At 47.3% G+C, this 26,185-nt stretch overlaps 1 protein-coding gene and 1 pseudogene across 2 annotated transcripts; one reads left to right on the forward strand and one right to left on the reverse strand.

Moving 5' to 3' along the window:
- The first annotated feature begins 1,382 nt into the window (after positions 1-1,382).
- On the forward strand, positions 1,383-1,740 carry LOC125122159 (40S ribosomal protein S20-like; annotated as a pseudogene).
- Positions 1,741-13,975: 12,235 nt separating this feature from the next.
- On the reverse strand, positions 13,976-23,398 carry PROC (protein C, inactivator of coagulation factors Va and VIIIa). Of its 2 annotated transcripts, none has more exons than XM_047772119.1 (8): positions 23,294-23,398; positions 22,514-22,677; positions 21,163-21,187; positions 20,907-21,044; positions 20,668-20,802; positions 18,686-18,837; positions 17,725-17,842; positions 13,976-14,654 (listed from the first exon to the last, which is right to left on the reverse strand). In XM_047772119.1, exons 1-8 carry the CDS (start codon positions 23,361-23,363, stop codon positions 14,077-14,079), a joined length of 1,380 nt encoding a protein of 459 aa, XP_047628075.1. In that variant the 5' UTR covers positions 23,364-23,398; the 3' UTR covers positions 13,976-14,076. The 2 variants fall into 2 exon arrangements, with proteins under 2 accessions (XP_047628075.1, XP_047628076.1); XM_047772120.1 differs by having other exon boundaries at positions 20,882-21,070; positions 21,106-21,187; positions 23,294-23,383.
- Between the last annotated feature and the right edge of the window lie 2,787 nt (positions 23,399-26,185).

The following is a 26,185-nucleotide window of genomic DNA, read 5'->3' on the forward strand; positions in this document are numbered from 1 at the left end:
AACTATCTTTTAATAGCGTCCCTAGGAGGACAAGACGAAAGGAGATCCCTTGCACTGTGGGAAAAAAAAGAAAAATGTTAAGGGCTATATGGACAAAAGTCCTCATAATCCAGTTCTGTAAGCTTAGGGAGTTCCCCTTGAATTATAAATCCATCCCATTATATCATACCTCTGGTCTTCTACTCCTCACTATTTTTAGCCAGTTCAGCATCCCTTGGACTTTAAGCCAATTGATGTTACCTCTTATACCACTTCAGCCTTGTTCCCTATGCTGGGCTCAGTCATTGTTATAGTCTTCTCATCAAGTGATGCTTGCTCTCCTTAGGGGTCCTTTAAAGGGCTTGATTAATCTGATCCTTTATCATTTCCTTTGCTATTACCTCGAATGGAGCTGTGGGGGCAAAGGAAATAGACTTCTAGATGCTAAGACCACCCTGAGTTGTTACCATGCCTGTGAGGGAGGAGTTCATAACTAGTATTCATCCAAATTAGGCCAAATATTTAGCCTGAGAGCATGGGCATGGTCAGTTTTGCTTTTTGCTATTTACTTTCACCCTGGTTGGAGAAACCAACAGCTGGTTCATCCAATTTCCCCATTAACTGTGGCTTAGGAACTTTCCTAATAGTAATATAGGTCAAGTCAGAGCAAGCATCTTAGGATTTGAAAGCTCAAGACAGGGTTGTATGCCTGGGTTTTCTTGTGACCTAAATTGCAGAGGCTCAGGATCAATGCCCAGCCTGGCTCAGTGGATTTGAGGATCTGGCATTGCCGCAGCTAAGGCATAGGTCACAGCTGCAGCTTGAATTCAGTCCCTGCCCTGGGAACTTCCATACACCACAGGTGTGGCATATGTATATGCTACGTCATATGTGTATCCTATGGGCGCTAATGAAAAAGTGGACAACATGCAAGAACAGAAATGCAGTATAAGCAGAGAGTAAGTAGTTAAAAAAATAATCTACATCTAGGCATACTAATATTCAAACTGCAGACATCAAAGACAAAGCATTTGGAAGAAGCTAAAGGGGAAAATAACTTATAGAGAAACGTGGAAAAGAATTACATCAAACTTCAGAGATCATGCAAACAAGAAGAGTGATACAAAATATTTAAAGTTGTAAAACAACAACAAAATCTCCACCAACTAGAATTCTGTATCCAGAAATTTATCCTTGAAAAGTGAAGGAGAAATAAAGACTTTCTCAGGAGAGAAATGGAGGGAAGTTGTCTTCAGACTTGCCTTGCAAGAAATATTAGAAAACTCTTTGAGGAAGACGCAGCCCGCGCTGTCGCAGAGCCCTGGGCCGTCTGCGTCCGCTCCTGGCTCCCCGCTGTTCACCCTCCCAGAGGAACAAGTCGGTCAGGAAGCCATGCTGCAGACATGGCCTTTAAGGACACCGGCAAGACTCCAGTGGAGCCAGGTCGCGATTCACCGGATTCGGATCACCCTCACCAGCCACAACGTGAAGTCTTTGGAGAAGGTGTGTGCTGACCTGATCAGAGGAGTGAAGGAGAATAATCTCGAAGTGAAGGGCCCAGTGCGGATGCCCACCAAGACTCTGAGAATAACTACAAGAAAAACCCCTTATGGTGAAGGTTCTAAGACTTGGGATCGTTTACAGATGAGGATCCACAAGCGACTCATAGGCCTGCACAGCCCTTCTGAGATTGTTAAGCCGATCACATCCATCAGTATTGAACCAGGAGTCGAGGTTGAAGTCATCACTGAGGATGCTTAAGCCCAACTTTTTAATAAATTGATACTCAGCTGTTAAAAAAAAGAAAGAAAGAAATGTTAGAAGAAATTTTTCAAAGAGAAGGAAAAGTATATAGGTCAAAAACTCAGATGTACATAAAGAAAGGAAGAGAAGAAATAAAAATGAAGGTAAAATAAAATCTTCAAATTTTCTTATTTTTAATTGATCTAACAGGTAACATTTTGTTGCAAATAATAATAGTGGTTACAGATTATGGTTAAGGGAAATGACTACAATGTTATAAAAGTTGGGAGAGATAAATTGGGAACAATCTATTATAAGTTTTTTGCACTATGAACTGATGTGTTATTCGAAAGAAGACTTAGGTTGAATGCAAATGTATATTGCAGATTCAAGGGAAACTAAAATTTTGCTTTTTGATATGCTAAGAGAGGAGAAAAAGAGAATATAAAATGCTCAATTAAAATCAGAGAAAAAAGAAAAATATTGGAAGGAAAAAAGAAACAAAGGATGTTCCTTTGTAGCACAATGGGTTAAGGATCTGGTGGTGTCGCTGTACCAGCTCACCTCGCTGCTGTGGCACAGGTTTAATCTCTGGCCCAGGAACTTCTGCATGCCATGGGTGTGGCAAAAAAGAGAGAGAGAGAGAAACGAAGAACAAGGGCTATGAGTAGAAAACAGAGGAAGTCTACTTTAAATATTAAGACACAGATAGATTAAAAGTAAAGGGTTGGAGAAAGATACACCAGGCTAACACTAATCAAAAGAAAGCTGGAGTAGCTATATTAATTTTAGAAAAAGCAGGAGTTCCTGTCATGGCGCAGTGGTTAACGAATCCGACTAGGAACCATGAGGTTGTGGGTTCGGTCCCTGCCCTTGCTCAGTGGGTTAACGATCCGGCGTTGCTGTGAGCTGTGGTGTAGGTTGCAGACGCGGCTTGGATCCCGAGTTGCTGTGGCTCTGGTGTAGGCCGGTGGCTACAGTTCCGATTCGACCCTTGGCCTGGGAGCCTCCATATGCCGCGGGAGCGGCCCAAAGAAATAGCAAAAAGACAAAAAAATTAAAAAAAAAAAAAAGAAAAAGAAAAAGCAGACTTTAGACCAAGAAAAAATATCAGGTGTAAAAAATATATTACATAATGATAAAGGTGTCAATTCTTTTTATAAAAATGATATTTAACATGTATACATCTAAAAACAGTGTCAAAATATGTGAGGCAAAAACTGATAGAAAAGCAAGGAGAAATTGATGAATTTGGAAGGAGCATTGGTAGGGCAGGGCAGGGCAGAGGAACTGAAGAACAGAGGGTTTTTTCTTATTTATTTATTTATTTGCCTTTTAGAGCTGCACCTGCAGCATATGGAATTTCCCAGGTCAGAGGTCAAATCAGAGCTGTAGCTGCCTGCCACAGCCACAGCAACGCCAGATCTGAGCCATGTCTGTGATCTACACCAACTCACGGCAATGCTGGATACTTAACCCACTGAGCAAGGCCAGGGATCAAACCTGAATCCTCGTGGATACTAGTCAGATTCTTTACCACTGAGCCACAATGGGAACTCCCAGGAGCAGAGTTTAAAACTGTGCAGAGAAGAACAACTTCCTGCATCTTTGGGGAAGGCAAGACAGACCTGTCTGGCTTTCAGTCCAAGGCTGAGAGAGCCTCCTCAGGAAGCATTTGAAACCAGATGGATGCTGATTCTAACTAAAATTGCCATCCAGCTTCACCTTTATTTAACCAGAGAGGGGACGTCTTTTCCTTCTTTTTTTTTTTTTTTTTTTTTTGTCTTTTAGGGCCATACCCACAGCATATGGAGTTTCCCAGGCTAGGGGTCAAATCAGAGCTGTAGCCCTGAGCCACATCTGTGACCTATACCACAGCTCACAGCAACACTGGATCCTTAACCCTCTGAGCGAGGCCAGGAATGAAACCCATGTCTTCATGGATGCTAGTCAGGTTCGTTAACCGCTGAATTGTGACGGGAATTCCGGAAACATTTTCTGGTAGGAGAAATATGTATTCTTCAGTTACTGGTTACTTTATAAACAGTGTTCAGCATGCTGTAAAAACTATAAGATAGATGAAGAAACAGGAAAATGTAACCAATAATCAAGATAGAAAAAGCCAATATATGTAGCCCTATAGAAGATCCAGATGTTGGCATAAGATGACAATGATTTAAAATAACGATAACGGAGTTCCTGTCATGGCGCAGTGGTTGACGAATCCGACTAGGAACCATGAGGTTGCGGGTTCGGTCCCTGCCCTTGCTCAGTGGGTTAACGATCCGGCGTTGCCATGAGCTGTGGTATAGGTTGCAGACGCGGCTCAGATCCTGCGTTGCTGTGGCTCTGGCGTAGGCCGGTGGCTACAGCTCCGATTCAACCCTAGCCTGGGAACCTCCATATGCCGCGGGCGCGGCCCAAGAAATAGCAACAACAACAACAATAACAACAACAACAACAAAAAGACAAAAAAATAATAAATAAATAAATAAAATAACGATAACAATATAAGATAGAGAAAAAAATGAGTGAAAAAATGGAGAATTTTTCAGAGCGATGGATTATGCAAAGAAAATCACATGGACATTCTAGAACTGAAAACTTTAATATCTGAAATTAATATCAGACAGATTTCACGGGGATTGGACACAAGAGAAGACAGAATTAGTGAACTTGAAGGAATAATAATAATAATAATAAAATGACTTAAATCAGCACAGAGAGGAAAAAAGGAGTAAATGAGGAGAGCTCAGATGGCAGATAATGACTCTACTATTTGGTTGTTTAACTATGTACATGAATATCCTGATTTAAAACAATATATATGTATGACATGTTCCCGCCTGATGGAGGGTCCCATGGGACCTCAGCTCCCACAGCCTTGGCCACCCCTTATACTCATTATAGAAGGTGGTGAGTGGGTGCAGAACATGAGCTAGAAACCAGGGGACCTGTGTTTCAGGTCTAGATCTACCACCAGCTTGCCGTGTGAGCTGTTTTCTTGCCCTCCAGACTGAGAACTGTGTCCCATAGGGTGAGGTGACCCCCAGGCAACATAGATTCCCTGGAGCCAACCTGGCCTTCTTACTGCCCAGTTGCTGCCACCCAGTTCCAGCACACAGCTTATCTTACCTTATCTCAAGCGAAATGTTGTCCCTGCCTCCTTTGTGTCACTTATTAGAAGACCAGAACTGCATCCTTGGAGACCACACAGCAGGGATGTGTCAGCCATCAGGACCCCATATCTCCAGGGCTGGCCCCATTCAGCACCAGTCTCTGCCAGAACCTGGAGGTCACCCCCACCTGCCCCCAGTAACCCTCCCCAGTTCCTGCTGATGTCTTTTTTCCAGGATGGATATAACTAAACAGTCCTCGCTTGGGGTCAGACAAACTTGGGGGCAGTTCTCCCATTCTGTCCATACTCACTGTGTGCATTTAGAAAGTACTTTGACTTGCCAAGCCTCAGTTTCCTACTAGAAGTGAAACGAGGGAACAAGAGCCTGTATCTCTAAGGATGGCTTAGAGAATTAATCAAACAGTGCACATAAAGGGCCTGAAACAGTCCTTGGCCCATAGCATAGGTCCAGGTGATCGGAGCACTAGAAAGATTATCATGTGTTTTCTTTCCGCACATACGTAATTTATTTCATTTATTTATTTTTGGCCTTGCCCTTGGTATGTGGAAGTTTCTGGGCCAGAGATCAAACCCGAGCTGCTGCGGGGAAAATATTGGATCCCTAACCCGCTGTGCCACCAAAGAACTACATACATAATTTAAAATGAAAATAATGCCAAACCACAAAATAAGTGCAATAAAGTTCATCAAAACTTTGACTTTCCCGGAGTTCCCATCATGGCTCAGAGGAAACGAATTTGACTAGTATCCATGAGGATGCATGTTCGATCCCCAGCCTCGCTCAGTGGGTTAAAGATCCAGTGTTGCCATGAGCTGTGGTGTAGGTCGCAGACACGGCTCAGATCTGGTGTTGCTGTGGCTGTGGTGTAGGCCAGCAGCTGCAGCTCTGACTGGATCCATAGCCTGGGAACCCCCATATGCTGCGAATATGGCCCTAAAAAGCAAAAAAAAAAAGTTTGACTTCCTCATGATGACTACTTTCAATGCCTTTTTTCTCTCTTGACAGATTCTTCTGAAACCCATTTCTCCAATTGTTTTATCACCCTAAGCACTTGCTTACTTGGTCCTAAGACAGCTCTGCAGCCCTGTGGGTGGGGACACCTACCCTGGAAAGATTCCCTGAGTGGAGGGCAGGCGCGGCCACCCGCCTGCCCTCTGGTGAAGCCCCACAGAGCCCCCAGCAGGCAGGCAGTGCGAGGGGCTCAAGGCTCCAGTTCCCAAGGACTGTGGCCAAGCCCAGGCCCAGCACCTACCAAGGGACAAGGCTGAGGTTAGTTAATGATTGAACCATCCCAAATATTGACAGGGCCCAGGTCCGGCCACTGCACAACTGTAAATAACTCCTCTTTCACCCGAGACCTGGCTCCATGTCGCAAAAGAGGGACTTTGAAGCAAAGCACACCCCTACCCAGACTCCCCCAGGAGAGACAGCTTAGGAATCCCCTCTAGCCTCTTTCCTCCTCAACAAAATGGGGAGGGTAAGCAGTTTAACCCTTTGCTTGCTGTCAGAAGATTTCCATCACATGGTCAGCTGCAGGGAAGGTTACAATGTGGCCACTGTCACCTTAGTTTATGGCCTCTCTTAGGACAGCCCGGGCGCTGGCCAGCTGTTCTTCTCTGGGCACATCTCCCTGTCCAGCCTCTCCTGGCCTCCCCTGAGACTTGGCCCACCTGTTCCTGGACCTCTGCCTACCAACTCACCCTGCAGGAGCTCAGTTTAGTTGGCATTTTCCCATCTGTCCTTCCAGGTTCAGCCAAGCAGAGAGGTCCTCAGGAGGCAGAACCCCTGCCTTTCGCCCCAGCAGACCCAGCATAGCTCTCTGCATTGCCAGCTTCCCTGGAAAACTGAACTCTAACACTTTCACAGATGATTTCAGCCTGGGATGACTTCTCCCTTCTCTGAAGAGTCTTGACTTCTTAAAACCACAGTCCTGGATTTGCGCAGAGGAAAGGAAAGGAAAGGAGGGAGGAGCTTACCTCTGGGCACCAAGCATTGCACATTTTTATCTTCTTTGATCTTCATACCACTTGGGATGTAGCAGATATGAACCCAAGTCCTTAGATAAGGAAATGAAAGTTTACGGAGGTCAGGCAGCGAGCCTTAGGACACCAAGTAGAAAATGACCATTTTATTTTATTTTGTATAAGCTGGGCACCTGTTGTACTGTGCCGTTCCTTTTGTTCATTGCTAATTGTTTAAGATGGAAGCTTTCTGTTCTTTAAAAGTTTGGTAGAGGTAGAGCTTCATTACCTGCCTGCTTGCGTCTCTCACAAACTTCCTATCCTAATAAATCTATTTCTTGCCTATCAAAAACAAATAAAATGAAAGTTTGGTAGAACTCACATGCACAAAACAACATGTGACTGAAGCCTTTGAGGAAGGCAGAAATGGCTTTCACCACCACTTCAAGTTTCTTCTGGAACCACTGTGGGTATTTTGTATTTCTTCAGGATTGTATCTATTTCATCTAGGTTTTCAAATTTATTAGATTAAAATTAAATAGTTCCTTATTCCCTCTTTTTATTTTTTTATTGAGATATAATAGACATAGAATACTATATTAGTTTCAGGTATTCGAAATAATGATTTGATATTTGTATATATTTTGCAAAGGTCACCACAGTAAGTCTAGTCAATATCTAGTCAATACCAACACACATCATTCTTTTTTGCAATGAGCACACTGAAGATCTACTCTCTTTAAAAAAAAAAAAAAAAAAATATATATATATATATATATATATATATATAGCAACTCTCCTAGCATCTTCCAAATACACAATACAGTATTATTAACTATAGTCACCATGCCGGACGTCATATCCACATGAAGTGTGTGTGTGTGCACATCATATTTTACACTTCTATCTTACACATAGCTATCTATCTGTCATCTATCTCATATTTTCTTTATCCATTCATCCACTGATGGACACTTTGGTTGCTTCCATGTTTTGGCTATTATAAATACTGCTGTAATGAACACAGAGGTGCATGAATCTTTTCAGGTTAGTGTTTTTACCTCCTTTGGATAAATCCCCAGAAATGAGATTGCTAGGAGTTCCCGTCGTGTTGCAGTGGTTAACGAATCTGACTAGAAACCATGAGGTTGCGGGTTCGATCCTTGCCCTTGCTCAGTGGGTTAAGGACCCGGTATTGCCGTGAGCTGTGGTGTAGGTCACAGAGATGGCTCGGATCCCACGTTGCTGTGGCTCTGGTGTAGGCTGGCGGCTACAGCTCTGATTAGACCCCTACCTTGGGAACCTCCATGTGCCAGGGGAGCAGCCCTAGAAAAGGCAAAAAAAGACAAAAAAAAAGAAAGAAAGAAAGAAATGAGATTACTAGCTCAAAGGATAGCTCTAGGTTTAATTTTTTGAATAGCCTCCGTATGGTTTTTCCATAGCAGTTGCAGCAATTTACATTCCCACCAACAGTGCACAAGTGTTCCCTTTTCTCCACATCCTTGCCAACACATGTTATTTCTGCTTTTTTTGTTTTGTTTTGTTTTTTGTCTTTTCTAGGGCCAAACCCATGGCATATGGAGGTTCGAAGGCTAGAGATCTAATCAGAGCTGCAGCTACTGGCCTACACCACAGCACAGCAACTCAGGATCTGAGCCTCGTCTGCGACCTACACCACAGCTCATGGCAACACCAGATCCTTAACCCACTGAGAGAGGCCAGGGATTGAACCTGCAACCTCATGGTTCCTAGTAGAATTCGATAACCACTGTGCCATGACGGGAACTCCAGTTTCTTGTCTTTTTGATAATAGACATTCTAACAGGTAGGAGGTGATATCTCATTGTGATTTTGATTTGAATTTCCCTGATGGTTAGTAATGTTGGGCATCTTTTCATATACCTGTTTGATTCTGTGGAAAAATGTCTATTCAGATCCTCTTTTTTTTTTTTTTCATTTTTGGTCTCCCCAGCAGCATACAGAAGTTCCCAGGCCAGGGACTGAATCTGAGCAGAAGCCACAACCTACACTGCAGCTACAGCAATGCCACATCCTTAACCCACAAGGATAGAATAGGATAATTAACTCATTGTGCCATATCAGGATCTCCCTCTGCCCATTTTAAAATTAGAGTGTTTGGTTGGGTTTTTTTTTTTTTTCTATTCATCTGTATGAGCTCTTTATATATTTTAGATATTAGCTTCTTATCAGCTATATGATCTATAAATATTTTGTCTTATTGGGTAGGTTGTCTTTTCACTTTGTTAATTATTTCCTTGCTGTGCAAATGCATTTTAGTTTGATGTAGCATCACTTGCATATTTTTGATTTTTGTTGCTTTTGTTTTTGGTATCAAATCCAAACAATCATCACCAAGACTCACATGAAGGGGCTTACTGCCTATGATTTCTTCTAAGAGTTTTATGGTTTCAGGTCTTATGTTAAAGTCTTTAATCTGTTTTGAATTTATATTTGTGTATGGTGTAAGATAGTGATCCAGTTTCATACTTTTGTCATTTTCCCAGCACAATTTATTGAGGATACTGTCCTTTCCACATTGTATATCGTTGGCTCCTTTGTCATAAATTAATTAACTATTTATTTGTGAGTCTATATCTGGGCTTTCTATTCTGTTCAATTGATCTTGTGTCTCTTTTTATGCCAAGACCTGTTTGGAATCAGGAAGCATGGTGCCTTCAGCTTTGTTCTTCCTTCTTAGGATTGCTTTGCCTATTTGGGCTCTTTTGTGGTTCTGTACAAATTTTAGAAGCTTTTTTCCTACTTCTGTGAAAAATACCATTATAATTTCAATAGGAATTTATTTTTTGATAGGAATTTGTAGATTGCTTTGGGTGGTATGAACATTTTAACAATATTAATTCTTCCAATCCATAAGCACAGAATATCTTTTCATTTTTTCGGTCTTCAGTTTCTTTCATCACTGTCTTATAGTTTTCAGTATACAAGTCTTTCACTTCCTGGATTAAATTTATTCTTCCTTTGTCTTTTTACAGCTGCACCTGTAGCATATGGAAGTTCCTAGGCTAAGGGTAGAATTAAAATAAAGAATATTATAAGAGACAAAGACTTTTCATAATGATCAAAGGATCAATCCAAGAAGAGGATATAACAATTGTAATATTAATATTAATTACAATTGTTAATTGTAACAATTAGGATCATCTCAATACATAAGGCAACTGCTAACAACCTTAAAAGGAGAAAATGACAATAGCATGATAATAGCAGGGGACTTTAACACCTCGATTACAACAATGGATAGATCATCTAGTCAGAAAATCAACAAGGAAACACAGGCCTTAAATGATGCACTAAACCAGATGGACTTAATAGGTATTTGTAGACCATTCCATCCCAAAGCAGCAATATGCATTCTTCTCAAGTGTACCCAGAACATTCTCTAGAATAGATCACATGCTGGGCCACAAATCAAGCCTCAGTAAATTTAAGAAAACTGAAATCATATCAGGTATGTTTTTTGACCACAATGCTATATGACCAGAAATAAATAACGAGAAAAAAACTGCAAAAAAAACGGCACACGTGGAGACTCAGCAACATGCTACTGAACAACCAATGGATCACTGAAGAAATCAAAGGGGAAATTAAAAAATACCTAGAGGCAAATGACAACAAATACACAGCAATCCCAAACCTATGGGATGCAGCAAAAGCAGTTCTAAGAGGGAAGTTACAAGCCTACCTCAGGAAATAAGAAAAAGCTCAAATAAACAAAAGCAACTAGAGAAAGATGAACAGACAAAACCCAAGGTTAGCAGAAGGAAAGAAATCATAAAAATCAGAGCAGAAATAGAAATGGAGAAAACTATAGAAGAGATCAGTGAAACTAAAACCTGGTTCATTGAAAAGATCAACAAAGTGGATAAACCCTTAACCAGACTTATCAAGAAAAAAAGAGAGGACTCAAATCAATAAAATGAGAAATGAAAAAGGAGGTTACAACAGACATCACAGAAATACAAAGGATCATAAGAGACTACTACAAGCAGTTATATGCCAATAAAATGGACAACCTAAAAGAAATGAACAAATTCTTAGAAAAGTACAAGCTTCCAAGACTAAACCAAGATGAAATAGAAAAGATGAACAGACCAATGACAAGTACTGAAATTGAAACTGTGATTTAAAAACTTCCATCAAAAGTCTAGGACCAGATGGCTTCACAAGCGAATTCCTTTTTTTGTTGTTGTTGTTGTTTTTGTTTTTTCTGGGGCTGCACCCGCGGCATATGGAGGTTCCCAGGCCAGGGGTCTAATCAGAGCTATAGTTGCTGGCCTACACCACAGCCATAGCAATGCCAGATCTGAGCCACGTCTGCAGACTACACCACAGCTCACAGCAATGCTGAATCCTTAACCCACTGAGCAAGGCTAGGGATCAAACCCGCAACCTCGTGGTCAGATTCGTTAACCACTGAGTCATGACAGGAACTCCCACAGGTGAATTCTATCAAACATTTAGAGAAGATCTAACACCTATCCTTCTGAAACTATTCCAAAAAATTACAGAGGAAGAAACATTCCTAAACACATTCTATGAGGCCACCATCACCCTTATACCAAAACCAGACAAAGACTCCACAAAAAAAGAAAATTACAGGCCAACATCACTGATGAACATAGATGCAAAAATCCTCAACAAGATACTAGCAAACTAAATCCAGCAATACATTAAAAGGATTGTACACCATAATCAAGTGGGATTTTTCCTAAGGTTTTTCAATATCCGTAAATCGATCAATGTGATACACCACATTAACAAACTGATGAACAAAAACCATATGATCCTTTCAACAGATGCAGAAAAAGCTTTTGACAAAATCCAACACCCATCTCTGATAAAAACTCTCAAGAAAGTGGGCGTAGAAGGAACATACCTCAACATAACAAAGGTCATACGTAACAGACCCACAGCTAACATCATTCTCAATGGTGAAATGTTGAAGAATTCCCACTAAGATTAGGAACAAGACAAGGAAGTCCACTCTCACCACTACTATGTAACATAGTTTTGTAAGTCCTAGCCACAACAATCAGAGAAGAAAAAGAAATAAAAGGAACCCAAATCAGAAAGGAAGAAGTAGGAGTTCCCATCGTGGCGCAGTGGTTAATGAATCTGACTAGGAACCATGAGGTTGCGGGTTCGGTCCCTGCCCTTGCTCAGTGGGTTAACAATCTGGCGTTGCCATGAGCTGTGGTGTAGGTTGCAGACACGGCTCGGATCCCGTGTTGCTGTGGCTCTGGCATAGGCCAGTGGTTACAGCTCCGATTCGACCCCTAGCCTGGGAACTTCCATATGCCGCAGGAGCGGCCCAAGAAATAGCAAAAAGCCAAAAAAAAAAAAAAAAGGAAGAAGTAAAACTATCACTGTTTTCAGATGACATGATACTATACCTAGAAAATCCTAAAGATACTACCAGAAAACTGTTGGAGCCCATCGATGAATTTCATAAAGTTTCAGGATAAAAAATTAATATGCAGAAATCTACTTTATTTCTATATACTTACAATGAAAGATCGGAAGAGAAATTAGGGAAACAATCCCATTCACCATCACATTAAAAAGAATAAAATAAATAGGAATAAAGCTACCTAAAGAGACAAAAGACCTGTACACTGAAAATTATAAGATGCTGGTGAGAAAAACCAAAGATGACATAAACAGATGGAAAGATATACCATGCTCTTGAATCGCGAGACTCAATATTGTCAAAATGATCATACTACCCAATCTGCAGATTTAATGCAGTCACTGCCAAATTACCAGTAGCATTTTTCACAGAACTAGAACAAAATATGTTAAAGTTAGTTTGGAAGCACAAAAGACCCAGAATAGCCAAAGCCATTCTAAAAAGAAAAGTGGAGCTGGAGGAATCAGACTCCCTGACTTCAGACTATACTACAACCATGACTTGAAAATATGCGTGTACCTCAATGTTCATTGCAGCACTAGATACAATAGCCAAGACATGAAAGCAACCTAAATGTCCATTGACAAAGGAGTGGATAGAGGAGATGTGGTACATATACACAATGGAATACTACTCAGCTATAAAAAGGAATGAAGTAATGGCATTTTTAGCAACATGGGTGGATCTAGAAATTATAATGCTAAGTGAAGTTAGTCAGACAGTGAGATTATAAATATCATAGGCTATCGCTTATATGTGGAATCTAAAAAATGGATACAATAAACTTATTTGCAGAACAGAAACTGGCTTATAGACTATGAAAACTTATGATTACTAAAGGAGACAGGTTGTGGGGGCACGATGGGCTGGCAGTTTGGGATGGAAATGTAAAATCAGGTTGTGATGATAGCTGTAAAACTACAAAGCTAATAAAATTCATTGAGTTTAAAAAAAAAGATATGAGAAATAAAAAAGAGCCTCTTGGAGTTCTTTTATGGTGCAGCAAGTTAAGGATTGGCATAGTCACTGCAGCGGCTTGGGTCACTGCTGTGGTATGATCCCTGGCCAGGGAACTTCTGCATGCCACAGGTGTTGGGGGGAAAAAAAAAAGACAGAGCCTCTTGCTTCCTGCTATTCATGGTCCTGTAACTTTTTTCTTAACCAACTCCTCACCTACAGTGTGAGCTCACTCAACTAAACCAACCCCTTCTGGGTCTCTGGCTCCTCCCCACATGGGGCCAGCGGGAAGAGTAGAAGACAGAAAGAAGCGCCCAGGCCTGGACTCAGTCCAAGGTTTGACTTGGCTCCACAATGCAAACCTTCCTGCACCTCAGTTCTATACCACCACCACCACCACCCCACCCCTGGCCCCATGGTATTAGCTGCAATCTCCGCCTTTGGAGCTGGGCCTATAGTCGAGCCTCAGCTTCAGGATCCCTGACTCACACGATCTACTTCCAAGGCCACAGGTCTTGTAGCCCAGTTTTTATGCTTTTTCTTAAAGAAAGCTTCCCCAAATGTTATCAGCTTCAGATGCCACAAAACATGGATCTGGTTCTTCCTACTCCAGAGTTGCTGTGGGAATTAAATAAGATTCTGTTCATAAAGTGAGGGGCACATGGTAGATTCTCAGTAAAGGTTACTTCCCTCCAAAATGGCCCAGAAAAGTGATGGAAAGACAGACAGAGCCACAGCTGGTGTGCTTACTGCATGCCCCTTTAATGTCCTACTGTTGCCATTCAACAAACCAGCCCCCACCCGAGGGTGGCCTCTGGGGCCCAAGCAGTGGGGTAGGGAGACACTAAGGCACCTGGCTCTTGTGAAAGGCCTCCTCCATTCTGATGTGGCCATGGATCCAGTCGAGGTAACGGCTGACTTTGGTGTAAACGCCATAGTTGTGGAGGCGCCCACAGCCCTCACCCCAGCTCACCAGGCCCACCAGGAACCAAGTGCCGCGGAAGGAGGCCACCATAGGCCCCCCGCTGTCGCCCTCGCAGGCATCACGAGAGTCCCCCAGGATGCCTGCACACAGCATGTTCTCAGAGATCTTGTTGTGCATGGCCTGGACGCACTCATTGTGCGGGGCCACAGGGACCTTGATGAAGTTGAGGATGAAGCTGCGGTTTGTCTTGGCCTCGCTGCGGTAGCCCCAGCCGGTCACCACGGTCTCTTGGCCAACCCGGGTGAGCTCACGCTCAGAGAGGCCACTGTCTGGGAGGCAGATGGGCACGATGGTCTGCGAGAAAGTGGCCGGTTCGGCCAGGCGGAGCAGGGCGATGTCATTGTCACTGGTGCTCCTGGTGTAGTTAGGGTGGATGAGGAACTCCTTGATGTCCAGGTCTACCTCCCATTTTTCCCGGCGCCTCAGATCATATTCGCCTGCAGGGCAGAGGGGCTGTGAGAGGGAGCTTGAGGGAGCCTCCCTCCTCAAGGGTCCCCTGAGGTCGACTGCTGTGCTCCTACAGGAGCTGGGAGTAGTCACCCAGCCTCCCTGGCATGTCCTGCGCCACAGGGCTGTGCCTCAGACACTTATTACAGGTAACACCCGTGAGTGTCCATCCTGAAGGGGCAGTATGCTGGTCTGAATTCAGGACTGGCTTATGGATGGAGAATGAGGACTGGGAAGTGACCCACAGTGGGCAATCAGCAGGGAAGGCTGAAGTTCCCGGGAAACCTGGGACACAGACCAGAGCCATAATGAGGAATTGAAGACAACTTACAGAATGGGAGAAAATAGTTTCAAATGATGCAACATACAAGGGCTTAATCTCTAGAATATATAAGCAACTTATACAACTCAACAGCAAAAGAGCCAATCAATCAATGGAAAAATGGGCAAAAGATCTGAATAGACTGTTATCCAAGGAAGATATACAGATGGCCAACAAACACATGAAAAAATGCTCAACATCGCTGATTATAAGAGAAATGAAAATCAAAACTACCATGAGATACCACCTCACACCAGTCAGAATGGCCATCAATAATAAGTCCACAAATAACAAGTGCTGGAGGGGTTGTGGTGAAAATGGAACCCTCCTGCACTGCTGGTGGGAATGTAAACTGGTACAGCCACTATGGAGAACAGTTTGGAGATACCTTGGAAATCTATACATAGAACTTCCATATGACCCCGCAATCCCACTCTTGGGCATATATTCGGACAAAACTCTACTTAAAAGAGACACATGTACTCGCATGTTCATTGCAGCACTATTCACAATAGCCAGGACATGGAAATAACCCAAATGTCCATCAACAGATGATTGGATTCGGAAGATGTGGTATATATACACAATGGAATACTACTCAGCCATAAAAAAGAATGACATAATGCCATCTGCAGCAACATGGATGGAACTAGAGAATCTTATACTGAGTGAAATGAGCCAGAAAGACAAAGACAAATACCATATGATATCACTTATAACTGGAATCTAATATCCAGCATAAATGAACATCTCCACAGAAAAGAAAACCATGGACTTGGAAAATAGACTTGTGGCTGCCTGATGGGAGAGGGAGGGGGAGGGAGTGGGAGGGATCGGGAGCTTGGGCTTATCAGACACAACTTGGAATAGATTTACAAGGAGAAAAAAAAAAAAAAAGGAAGGAGGGGAGGAGAAATGCTCCCTAGATTAACAGATGTAAGACTTGACAACCAAATGTAATACATGGACTTTGCTGAGACACTGATTCAGACAAACCAACTTAAATAGAATATTTAACACTATTTTGGGAAATCTGATTATGATTTGGGTATTAGAGAATACCAAGTAATTAACTTCGAAAGATATAATAATACACTTATGTTTATGGAAGCCAAATATTAACACTGTCTAGAGATGCATATTAAAGTTATGTAGCAGAAAAAAAAAAAGAAATCTATACATAGAACTTTTGTATGACCCTGCAATCCCACTCTTGGGCATATATTTGGACAAAACTCTACTTAAAAGAGACACATGCACCCGCATGTTCATTGCAGCACTATTCACAATAGCCAAGACGTGGAAACAACCCAAATGTCCATCGACAGATGATTGAATTAGGAAGATGTGGTATATATACACAATGGAATACTATTCAGCCATAAAAAAAAGAATGACATAATACCATTTGCAGCAACACGGGTGGAACTAGAGAATCTTATACTGAGTGAAATGAGTCAGAAAGACAAAGACAAATACCATCTGATATCACTTATATCTGGAATCTAATATATGGCACAAATGAAACTTTCCACAGAAAAGAAAATCATGGACTTGGAGAAGAGACTTGTGGCTGCCCGGGGGGGAAAGCGAGGGAGTGGGAGGGTGTGGGAGGGATTGGGAGCTTGGGGTTATTGGATACAACTTGGAATGGATTTACAAGGCGATCCTGCTGAGTAGCATCCAGAACTACGTCTAGATACTTATATTGCAACAGAACAAAGGGTGGGGGAAAAAACATATACATGTAAGAGTAACTTGGTCCCCATGCTGTACAGCAGAAAAAAATTAAAATAATAAAACAAGAAAAAAAAAAGAAATTGGGGTGCCTGCTGCTGGAGACAGGCTCTCCTGCCATGCCTCATCAGGGCCTGCCTGAGCTCAAGGCAGGGACATGGTGATGGGGGCAGAGCAGGAACAGCAGGACCCAGAGAGGAGAGCTAGCCAGACACAGGCTCCACCTGGGAAGAAATGTCTAGATCACACACAAGACACAAGGTCTCCTCGGGGCAAGGCTGATGTTTCCTGGAAAGTGGTGGGGTATGGGGCTGCTGGCCCCAAGCTGAGCCCTACTTGGAGCCACTGGGCTTTGGTTGTGTGGGTGTAACTGGAGGGAGTGTGACGGTGGTCATTCATTCTCAATACATGTCTCTTCCTTCTTTTTTGCATAGAGCAGAGTGAGAGGCTCCCCCTCCGTGGGCCTGGGCTTGGGGACCTGGGCTGTTGCAGGAAGCAGCTGGCTACTATGGCAGATGCCAGGGCCCTGTTGCACAGTCCACCCCTGTCAGTCTGTGTCAAGTGTGGCCCTGATGCCAGGCCATGTATATGCCCTCTGGTTTCCATGCCCAATGGTGCTGCAGGGCCATTTATAGCCTGCTTCACACAGAGAAAGTGTAAAACCCTCACCTGCGCACACATGTGTGTAAGCACCAAACTTTTTTGGGGGGGGGGGGGGCTGCACTCACGGCATGTGGAATTTCCCGGGCTAGGGATCGAACCCAAGCCAAAGCACAGCAGTGACAATGCCTGATCCTTAACCCCTAGACCACCAAGGAGCTCCCTTGGTACCAGATTTGAAGAGAATCCCTTTCATGCAAAATACCTGGTGTTGTTGTATCTAATGTTCCACCATGGGAGTGGTGGGTGGAAGGACACAGGCCTCTTCACCCCAGCTACTTCTTGCTCAAGCTCCCCAGAGACCATGCTCCCCACCCTTCTTGCCTGCTTCCTGCCCTTACCGAGCCTGACAGTGAGCTTCTTGTAGTCGTCCAAGCAGTGGGCCGCTGTCAGCACCCAGGAGACATGGATGAGCACTGCCCCACAGGCCAGCTTCTTCTTTGAGTCCAGCAGGATCACCTGCAAGGGGGTGGGTAGTGCCGTCACCACACTGCCTTCTGACACTCCCACACTGGGGCCCTGGGTCTAGGACAGCCCAGGCATAATTCTCAAGCTGGTGGCACCAGCTGCACAAATTGGTCTTCCCTGGGTTCCACTCAGGCATAGACTCATGGCCCTATTATGGCATTTTCCTTTCTGCACATTTGATGGGGTTCACCAGTTCCAGAGTACCTCTCCTCTTCAGCCCCTGCTGTTCCTGTAATCATCCTCAGCAGCACCGAGAGAGGTCTCGCCCTCAGGGGCTTGGGCTGAGTCCTCTGGGAAGCCTTTGAGGCCCCCGGGCTGCCTTGGGAGGCCTCTTCCAGGTTCTCTCAGCTCCTGTCCTGCCAGCCATCCTGGCTCTGGTCCCATCAGATTGCCATGTATTTAGGGGCCTGACTGTCCCAGGGGCTGCGAGCTCCCCAAGGCCTGCCAACATCCTGCCTATGAACTCAGGACCCCTGGCCTGGTGCCTGGCAGAGATAGGAACCAAATTAGTTCCCACAGGGAAGCTGCAGGGGTTCTCAGGGGTCAACCTTCCCTCCCAGCCCTCTCCCACACAAAACAATGCTCCCCTCAGCCCAGCCTCTGCCTAAAACACCACCAGCAGGGGAGTATCTCTGCAGCTCTTTTTAAAACTATACCCCTTCTTCCTGTGTGCACCCTCCAGCACCACCCCACTGGCTGCCCCTCCCCCTCCAGGGTAAAGTGCCACCTTGCCCTGGAACCCCCACACCCCAGCAAAGGCAGTACTCCCCTCCCCATCACGCCTCCTGAGTGGGAAATCCCTGGGGGCTCAGTGACTCCGGAGCTAGTGCTCACCTGCCAGGGGCTCTCTCCCCATGGGGACTGCTTCCCATTGACGAGCCTCGGATCTATTTGGTCTTCTTTTTTGTCAACTTGGTCGGTATCACGTTTCAAGTTCTTGCGTTTCTTCTCCATGCGATTCCCTAGCCTCCCGCAAGGGAACTTCACTGAAGGTAGGGGGAGGCTGCTGAGTGTCTGCCAGGCACTGCTCCCAAGACTCCCCTCCCACCTCTGTCCACCTCTGGCCAGCAGCCTCACTGGCTGCCTTTTAGGATAAATGATGCTTAGGCACTCAGTTATATCAACCTGCAAATCCCCTTGTGCTAGTCAGCCAATCAACAAACAGTGCTGCTTAATGGCAAGAGTCAGACCAAGCAGCATCTCTACCTAGCCTTGTGTCCTTGGGCCAGTGGTTAAAGTCCTCTGAGTTCAGTATGCCCCAGGGCTGTTGGGAGTAATGCCTGAAACCACAAGCAAGGGATTCTGCCAAGCTCCTAAGAGAGGTGAGAACTTATGAGGAGGAGGAGGTGGGCACTCCTGGAGAGACACAAAGTAGCTCTGAGCACAGTTGTGAGGGTCTCTCCCTGGAGGAGACAGCATAGAACAGAACTGAGGGCCAGGAGGTGAGCCGGGGCCATTCATGCTGGGCTGACAGACTTAGACTTGCAGGAGCAATGGGAAACCATCAGCAGAGGGATTGCACAGTGACAGAAAATGGAGATGAGACAACAGTGACCAGAAGCTGGACAGCAGACAGACATGCCAACTGACTTTTCCAACTAAGAAAGCAGAAGCCTCAGCCAATGGTAGGAGATGCCAGTAGCAGATGCCCAGAAAGCTCAGTGTGTGTCTGAGGAAGTGATGCAGGTGGGGCCACAACAGGTGTGTTGAGAGCTTGTAAAAGAACTGCTAGAGTCCCAGGCTTCTGTCCCAGCCTCTCCCCAGTGGCTCCACTCTTCTCTCTGACCCCTGCAGAATACCATAAGTGTATTGTCTGCAGAGGGCAACCCCAGACACCACGACCCAGGGACTGCGGGTACTGCCACAGCACAGAGTGACATACAAGTCTGACCAGAGGGAGCAATGTAGACATTTGTAGACCTGGCAGGTGCCGGCTACTCTCCCCACCCCACCCCACCAAGGGGCTGGAAGTCAGGCTGGGACCTCCAGGCATGAGCCTGGGGGAGTCCTCTCAGAAAATGGCCTGAAAGTCCTAAGAATCCAGCAGTAGGGGTTCTGCCAGTGACCTGGGTCCTCAGATGGTCTCACAGGAAAGCCCATCAGGCAAAAGGTCCACCAGGCATTTCTTTGCAACTTTCTGAGAACCTCTAATTACCTCAAAAGGAAAAGGATTGGAATATAAAGTTGTGGAAATTTCCTCCAAAGAAGACTACAAAGTCAAAGAGATGGAAAATAGAAGAGATAATAAAACTTGAAGACCGATCCAGGGGAAAGAAATTTGATGAGGAAGTGCAGAAAGAGAGCAGAGAAAGCAGAAGCAGGTCCTCAGAGAAATAAAGAAGTGTTCCCAGAGGTAGAAGATATGAATCTCCACATTAAAAGGTCACTGCACAGCAGATGAAAGAGGATCCACATTGGGGACAACCTGCTGAAGGTCTGCCGGTCCTGTGTATCTGTAAACTTGACAGAAATTTAAATGTATAAAAAGGAAAACAGAAAAGAAGGAACGGTTCCTGTCTCTCCTCAGAGAAGCCAGAGGTAAAGGAGAAATAGAGCCATCCAAGGTCGGTGGAGGAGGACGCTGGAGTGCCCTGCACACCCGCTCCTCCCTCTGGGAGAGAACCCACCCCAGCGCTCCTGCTCCAGGAGGCATCCCCAAGGTGAGCAGCGGCACCTGGATGGGGAGGGATCTCGGGAAAGAGCGGAGAGCACTCTCCCTCTCCGTGGGCTGACGGCCAGTCTCCACTAACTGGGACCCAGCCGGTGGATGGCCCATCGCCCGGGGCCCCATGCCCCCCCCCCACATCGGGGCTCACCCTTTGGCTCGCAATGCAGGTGGTCGTCCCCCAGCCGGTAGCCTGGCGCGCAGCGGCAGCGGCGCCCGCCCTCCTCCTCCAGGCAGTAGTGAGCACAGCCACCGTTTTCCGTAGAGCAGTTGGAGAAGCGCACCTCTGAGGGGACAGGGAAGAGGGCGCCGAGAAGGCGCGGTGGCTCTGCGCGCCCTGTCCCCGCCCCGCCCCGGGGAGCAGCCCGCCAGCCGCCGCCGCCCTCTCACCGTGCAGGCAGAAGCGGCCCTCCCAGCCCTGAGCGCAGTCGCAGCGGAAGCCGCCCAGGCCGTCGATACAGGTGCCACGCCCGCAGCACGGGCTGTCGCACCGGTGCTCCGGGGGCGACACCGCGCACTGGTCCCCGTCTGCCACGTGGGGTGAGGAGGGTGTCACTGGTGCCGCCGGGTCCCTCCCCGTACCCGCAGTGGCCCAGGGACCCGGAGGAGCAGGGGCACCGCGGCCAGGGGTCTGGACTGCACTCACCGTGGTACTTGGACCAGAAGGCCATCTGCGGAGAGAGAAGGGGCGGTGTTAGGGGCTGTTGGCCCACCTGGGTGAATGGAGAGCCCGTGGCGCCCCTCCCAGGTCTGGCCCAAGTCTAGCAGGGCAGCATCTAAGCAGGCAGGGGACAGAAGGGTTTCCACACTAAGAGGGGTCAACCCCAGCCTCTGGGATAGCTGCATCCTGAGTAAGGCCAGGCTCCTCCTCCTCCCACATCCCATTCGCCATGCCCTCCTCCATGCAGCTGCTACCCAGGCAGCCTCTGTAATGGAGGGGACCCAAATCCCTGTCACCCACCAGGGCAATTTGTCTCCTTCCAGCACCAGGCATCTGGTCTTTCCCTGAGCCAGCGTCCTCAGAGTCAAAGGAGGAGCAGGGGAGCATGGGTGAGGGTTCAGAAAGTCTGCTTTTCTAACTGGGTCCCTGGTGGCACTTCTACTGCTGGTCCCTGGGAGCCACTGCTGGATACCTAGGCCTCACTGCTGGCCAGAGGAACCTGGGGTGAGGTGGGGCTGCTACGGGAGGGGTGTGATGTGCCCCTGGCTGTTCCTGCACAAGATCATCTCCATCTGCTGAGTAGGCTATCTGGGGAGAGAGGTGCTGGGGATGTAGTCAAGGAGGTGGTGGCTGAGGGCAAGATAGGGAGCTGCCCAGAGTGCCCCCTCCAGCACCAAAAGCCCTTGGTGGGAAGGACATTCCTACAGACAGCTTAAAGGGAGCCCCAGGTGGCCTCACCACCCCAGGTCCTAGTAGCTGGAGTGAGATCTTGGAGCTGGAGAGGGTCTGAGTCTTGTATCAGGAAGCCCCCTCCCTTACCAAGGGCATCCCCCTGCCTCAGAGCCACCACCACGCAGCCCTGGGGCCCAGAGGACATAGACCCTTTCTCCACATTCTCTGAGCAGTCAGGTTTTGTCCCTTGAGAATCTGAACTGAAGGGCAGAGTGAGTGTGTGCACAAACGCCAGGCCATCTTGGTCACACGCACCCTGATTGGCCAGTGCAGGATGGAACCAGATGCAGTGGCCTTTGGGTCACAAAGAGAGAGAAAGCGGAGGCAGTGGGGGCCAGCTTCAGGTGGAGGGGGCCTGAACTACCTTCAGTGGGACTGGGTGGGAATTCCCCAAAATTTTTCCACATAATTGCAGAGCCTCTTTCTTGCGGTCACATGTGCCCTGACCAAGACCCCAGGGCCATTCAATCCACAGATGCACTGCAGCAAGCTGGGCAGATGAGGGGATGGTGCTCACTGCCTCCCAGGACCCCCAAGGGGCCCCAGCCTACTGCCCAGGGCCCACCCCAAGCCTAATTCTCTGGACCCAGTCAGGCAGCCTTACTGTGTTTTCCGTGTTTTGGAAAATCTCCCGAGCCTCCTCGAAATCACAGGTCTCCTCCTTGCACTCGCGCTCCAGGCTGCTGGGCCGCAGCTCCTCCAGGAAGGAGTTGGCGCGTTTGCTGCGCAGCACCTGGTGGGCCCGCTGGCTGCTGGAGAACACTGAGTCTGGGGGGCGGGGGGCTCACTTTGGTGGGGGGTCTGCAGTGAGGGGGCCTAGCTGGGGAGAGCCTAGGGTGGTCTGGGGCCCCTCAGGATCATCATTCCAGGCACAGATACCCTCCCCTCCTCCTCTACTCTCTTCCTTCTCCTCTCCTGGAGGATGGGACACTTGACATTCAGAGTGTGTGTGCTGAGACCAGCAGACCTCCCTTTGAATCTAACCCAACTTCCATGCAACCCTGAGCCAGTGTCTTCACCTCTCCAAACTTGGGTTTATTTATCAAAAAAAAAGGAAGATGAGATGATCATGTAAAACACTTAGTACAGTACCTGACCTGGGGACCAGAGGACTGTTAGGACCAGCAGATAGGAAGAAGCTGCCCTGGGCATAGCTGAGGGAGTAAGTGGTGGAGTGGGCAGGCCCTGGGAACTCTATGACATAGCCCACCCCTGGGGAAGAGTAAGGACTGAGCCCGGGGCTCCCTGCCATTACCACAGTACAATGCCCCTGGGAGGCCTGCCGTGTCCGCCTGCCTCTCATCTCACCCTGAGCTCAGAGGAGATGGTGAAGGGATGAGGGCCCCAAGGGTCCCAGAGGTAATGGGGCAGGAGGGGGCCTTACCAGGAGGAGTCGGTGTGCTGGAAACTGCCCAGATGATCAGGAGCAGTAAGAGGCTTGCAAGTTGCCACATTCTGGAGTTGCTGCCACCTGTCTGAGGAGGACTTCTGAGCTTCGAGCAGGCCCACCTGCCCCCACCCATGGAGCTGGATGAAGGGGGCTCCTGTGTATGCTAATGCCCAGCAGAAGCTGGAGTGGGGGTGGGGGTAGGGGATGTGGACTGTTCACTATTCAGACAGCCGGTTGGCAGGCCCCTCCTCCACATAGCTCAGATCACACAACCTGAGTCTGCAGGGTGAAGAGGGCACATGTAGATCAAAAGAGCTCAGCCCAGAATGCTCACGCCCTCCCCTGATGAGGGCTGGGGACAACACCATTGCTGACCTAAAGGCCAAGATAAGAGTAATAACTAATGTTTACTGGATACTCACAATGTCTCTCAAGCAATTTGTACATGGTTCTGAGGGTAGTTAGACCACCTGGTGCAAACCCAGCTCCAGGACAGCAATGGTGGAAGATATCTAACTGCTCCTTGGTGTCCTCACTTGTAAAATCGATGGAAAAACTATATTTCTGCCTCAAGGGTTACTGTGAGAATTAAATGAGCTAAGCTACATAAAGCAGTTAAATAGATTTGTATATAGCAAATGCTCAGTAAACCTTAGCATTACTATCTCAGCTAAAGTTCACCACCACCCAAGAGGTAGGTAGAGGGGGAAGTTGAGAATCATAGGAGTGAGGTAGCTCATTAAATACCCACAACCAGGAAGTGGCAGAGCTAAAACTCAAGCCCAGGCCTGTGTGGCTCCAGACCTGCAACCTTCACCCCTGCCCCACAAGCCACCAGACATACCACAAGGCCCTGCTGGCAGAAACCTAGGAGCCCTCCACTGCCCCCCCCCCGCACCCCCTCCCCAGCTGACCTCATTCTCCAGCTTCACTGACTCCCTCTAAGGCTGGCTCTGACAGTTGTTTGAGTCAGATGTAGAAGAGGGTAAGGTGGGAAGCATGGAGGGCCCGAGGCTCCACGCAGCCTCTGGTGGTGGCCTTGGGCTCCGGAGGCCCTCATCCAACCTCCACTTCCCTCAGAGTCTGGGAAAAAGGCCCATGGGAACCATGGCCTGAGAAATGCCAGCAAGGGCCTTGGCCTGACCAGTGTCAGAGCCCAGAATTCCTTCACCCCAGGCTCTAGCCAGCCTCTTGAACCCTGGCTAGAAGATTCCATCTTAGGCACCCTCCTCCAGCCCCCCTCACAGACCTGCCTCGAAGGGGACTTACTGGGGTGGGCCGCGGAGAAACTGCAAGGCTGCCCTCTCACCGCCATGATAGACTGGAACCCAAGTTAATCCATAACCAAATGTTTGCTTGGCCTCAGTGTCAGGCCTCCCTCTCCACAGACAAACAAACAAGTTCCCAGCTCAGGACAGCTCTGTTTGCTCAAAGCCCACCTCTGCCCACCAGCGGTGCCACCCAGGAGGGAGGGAGGTGAAGGGCAGGCACTGTCAAAACCACCTGCAGACGTGGCCTCATTTTGGCCTCACAGAGGCTGGCTGAAGGAGGGACATTGTCCCCCTTTTGCAGATGGGATGTTTTTACCCAAAGACACTGCAATTTGTCTCATATCGGCACAACTGGTAAGGATATCTCACCAAATCTGGGATGCCTTTAATTAAAAGATGCACCTATTTTACGTGCCAGCATAAAAGAAAAGAAACATTGTCAATTACTCAATGGCACACCATCCTGATTATGCCATGAAGATTTTTACGCCTTCATGATGTAAAAGGTGAAAAAATATGCCTCAGACTCCCTACCGCTTGGGTACTGGGCACTTGGTACCAGCCATTACTGTAACTGCCCCCTCAACACACAACTGCACAAGACTATTCCCATAACACCATTTGTCACTTGCCCAAATTCATGGAATCGATAAGTAGCAGACCTGGATTAGACCTCAGGCTGCTTTTGTGAGCAAGTGAAAAGAATAAACAGGGTTCTGCAAAGGCTGCACTCAGTTCACGACTGGAGTGCCAGAAAGGACAGGTGCAGAAATAAAGGGTTTGACCTGGAACTTTGCCCTGGCGCTGTGGTCCCTCAGTATCTTCCTTTCTGAACCAGAGACGCCCCCACCTCTTCCCTACCTTACGCCCCCCGGAAGGACTTGACTACCCTCTGCCAAGTCCCAGCCCCTGCACGAATCATGTAACCTTGCCCTGCTGGCCTCTGGTGACTGTGTCAGGAAGTCACCTGACCCAGGAGTCAATCAGATTCTCCCAGGACCAGAAACAGGGCCCTGGAGCCTTATTCCACTGTGAACCCTGGACACAGACTTTGAAGCCAGAGGCTGGGCACTCACATTTGGGCTCAATCAGAGAAAGCTGAAGAGGAGGAAGATGTAGATACACCGAGAGAGGTTGAGACCTCAGGGACCTGGGGAGCCTGAGAGAGTTGGGGTGGGTACAGCCTGACTTTGGGTTTATGGGGGTCCCTGCCCTCCTGGGAAACCCCCTCTTTCCTTAAGTTTCCTTTAGCTGGCTGGAGCAACTGGTGTTCCTTGCAAACAGATGCCTCCTACAGGGTACAGCACCATGTTCAGCTGTGCTGCCCACAAGGCCCACCGGGTAGAGGCCAGGTGGTGGGGACAGATGGCAATGCTTACCGAATTCCGAGAACAGGGAAATCAGCACAAGTGTGGCAGCCAGGGAAGCCTGCCTGGAGGAGGCAGGGCTTTAGCTGGACCTCAGAGGGCAGGCAGAAGCCAGGTAAGAGAGGTGGGAAAGGGGAGGGTGGAAGAGTCAGAGGGGGTAGAGTTTGGAGCCTCTGGGAAGTGGGGAGCCAGTGGCTGTCTGAGGCAGCTCCCTGGAGAAGGGAAGCCGTGGTGCTAACAGCTTGGGC

The sequence above is a fragment of the Phacochoerus africanus genome, chromosome 3, assembly GCF_016906955.1.
Source record: "Phacochoerus africanus isolate WHEZ1 chromosome 3, ROS_Pafr_v1, whole genome shotgun sequence".
Lineage (NCBI taxonomy): Eukaryota > Metazoa > Chordata > Mammalia > Artiodactyla > Suidae > Phacochoerus > Phacochoerus africanus.

Coding starts and splice junctions, on each gene's coding strand:
- PROC (XM_047772120.1), bottom strand. CDS start 23,363: ATGTGGCAACTTGCAAGCCTCTTACTGCTCCTGATCATCTGGGCAGTT. Junction 18,838..20,667: donor CCTGCATTGCGAGCCAAAGG/GTGAGCCCCGAT, acceptor CCCTACCTTCAG/TGAAGTTCCCTTGCGGGAGG. Junction 17,843..18,685: donor GGGGAGAGAGCCCCTGGCAG/GTGAGCACTAGC, acceptor ACCCCCTTGCAG/GTGATCCTGCTGGACTCAAA.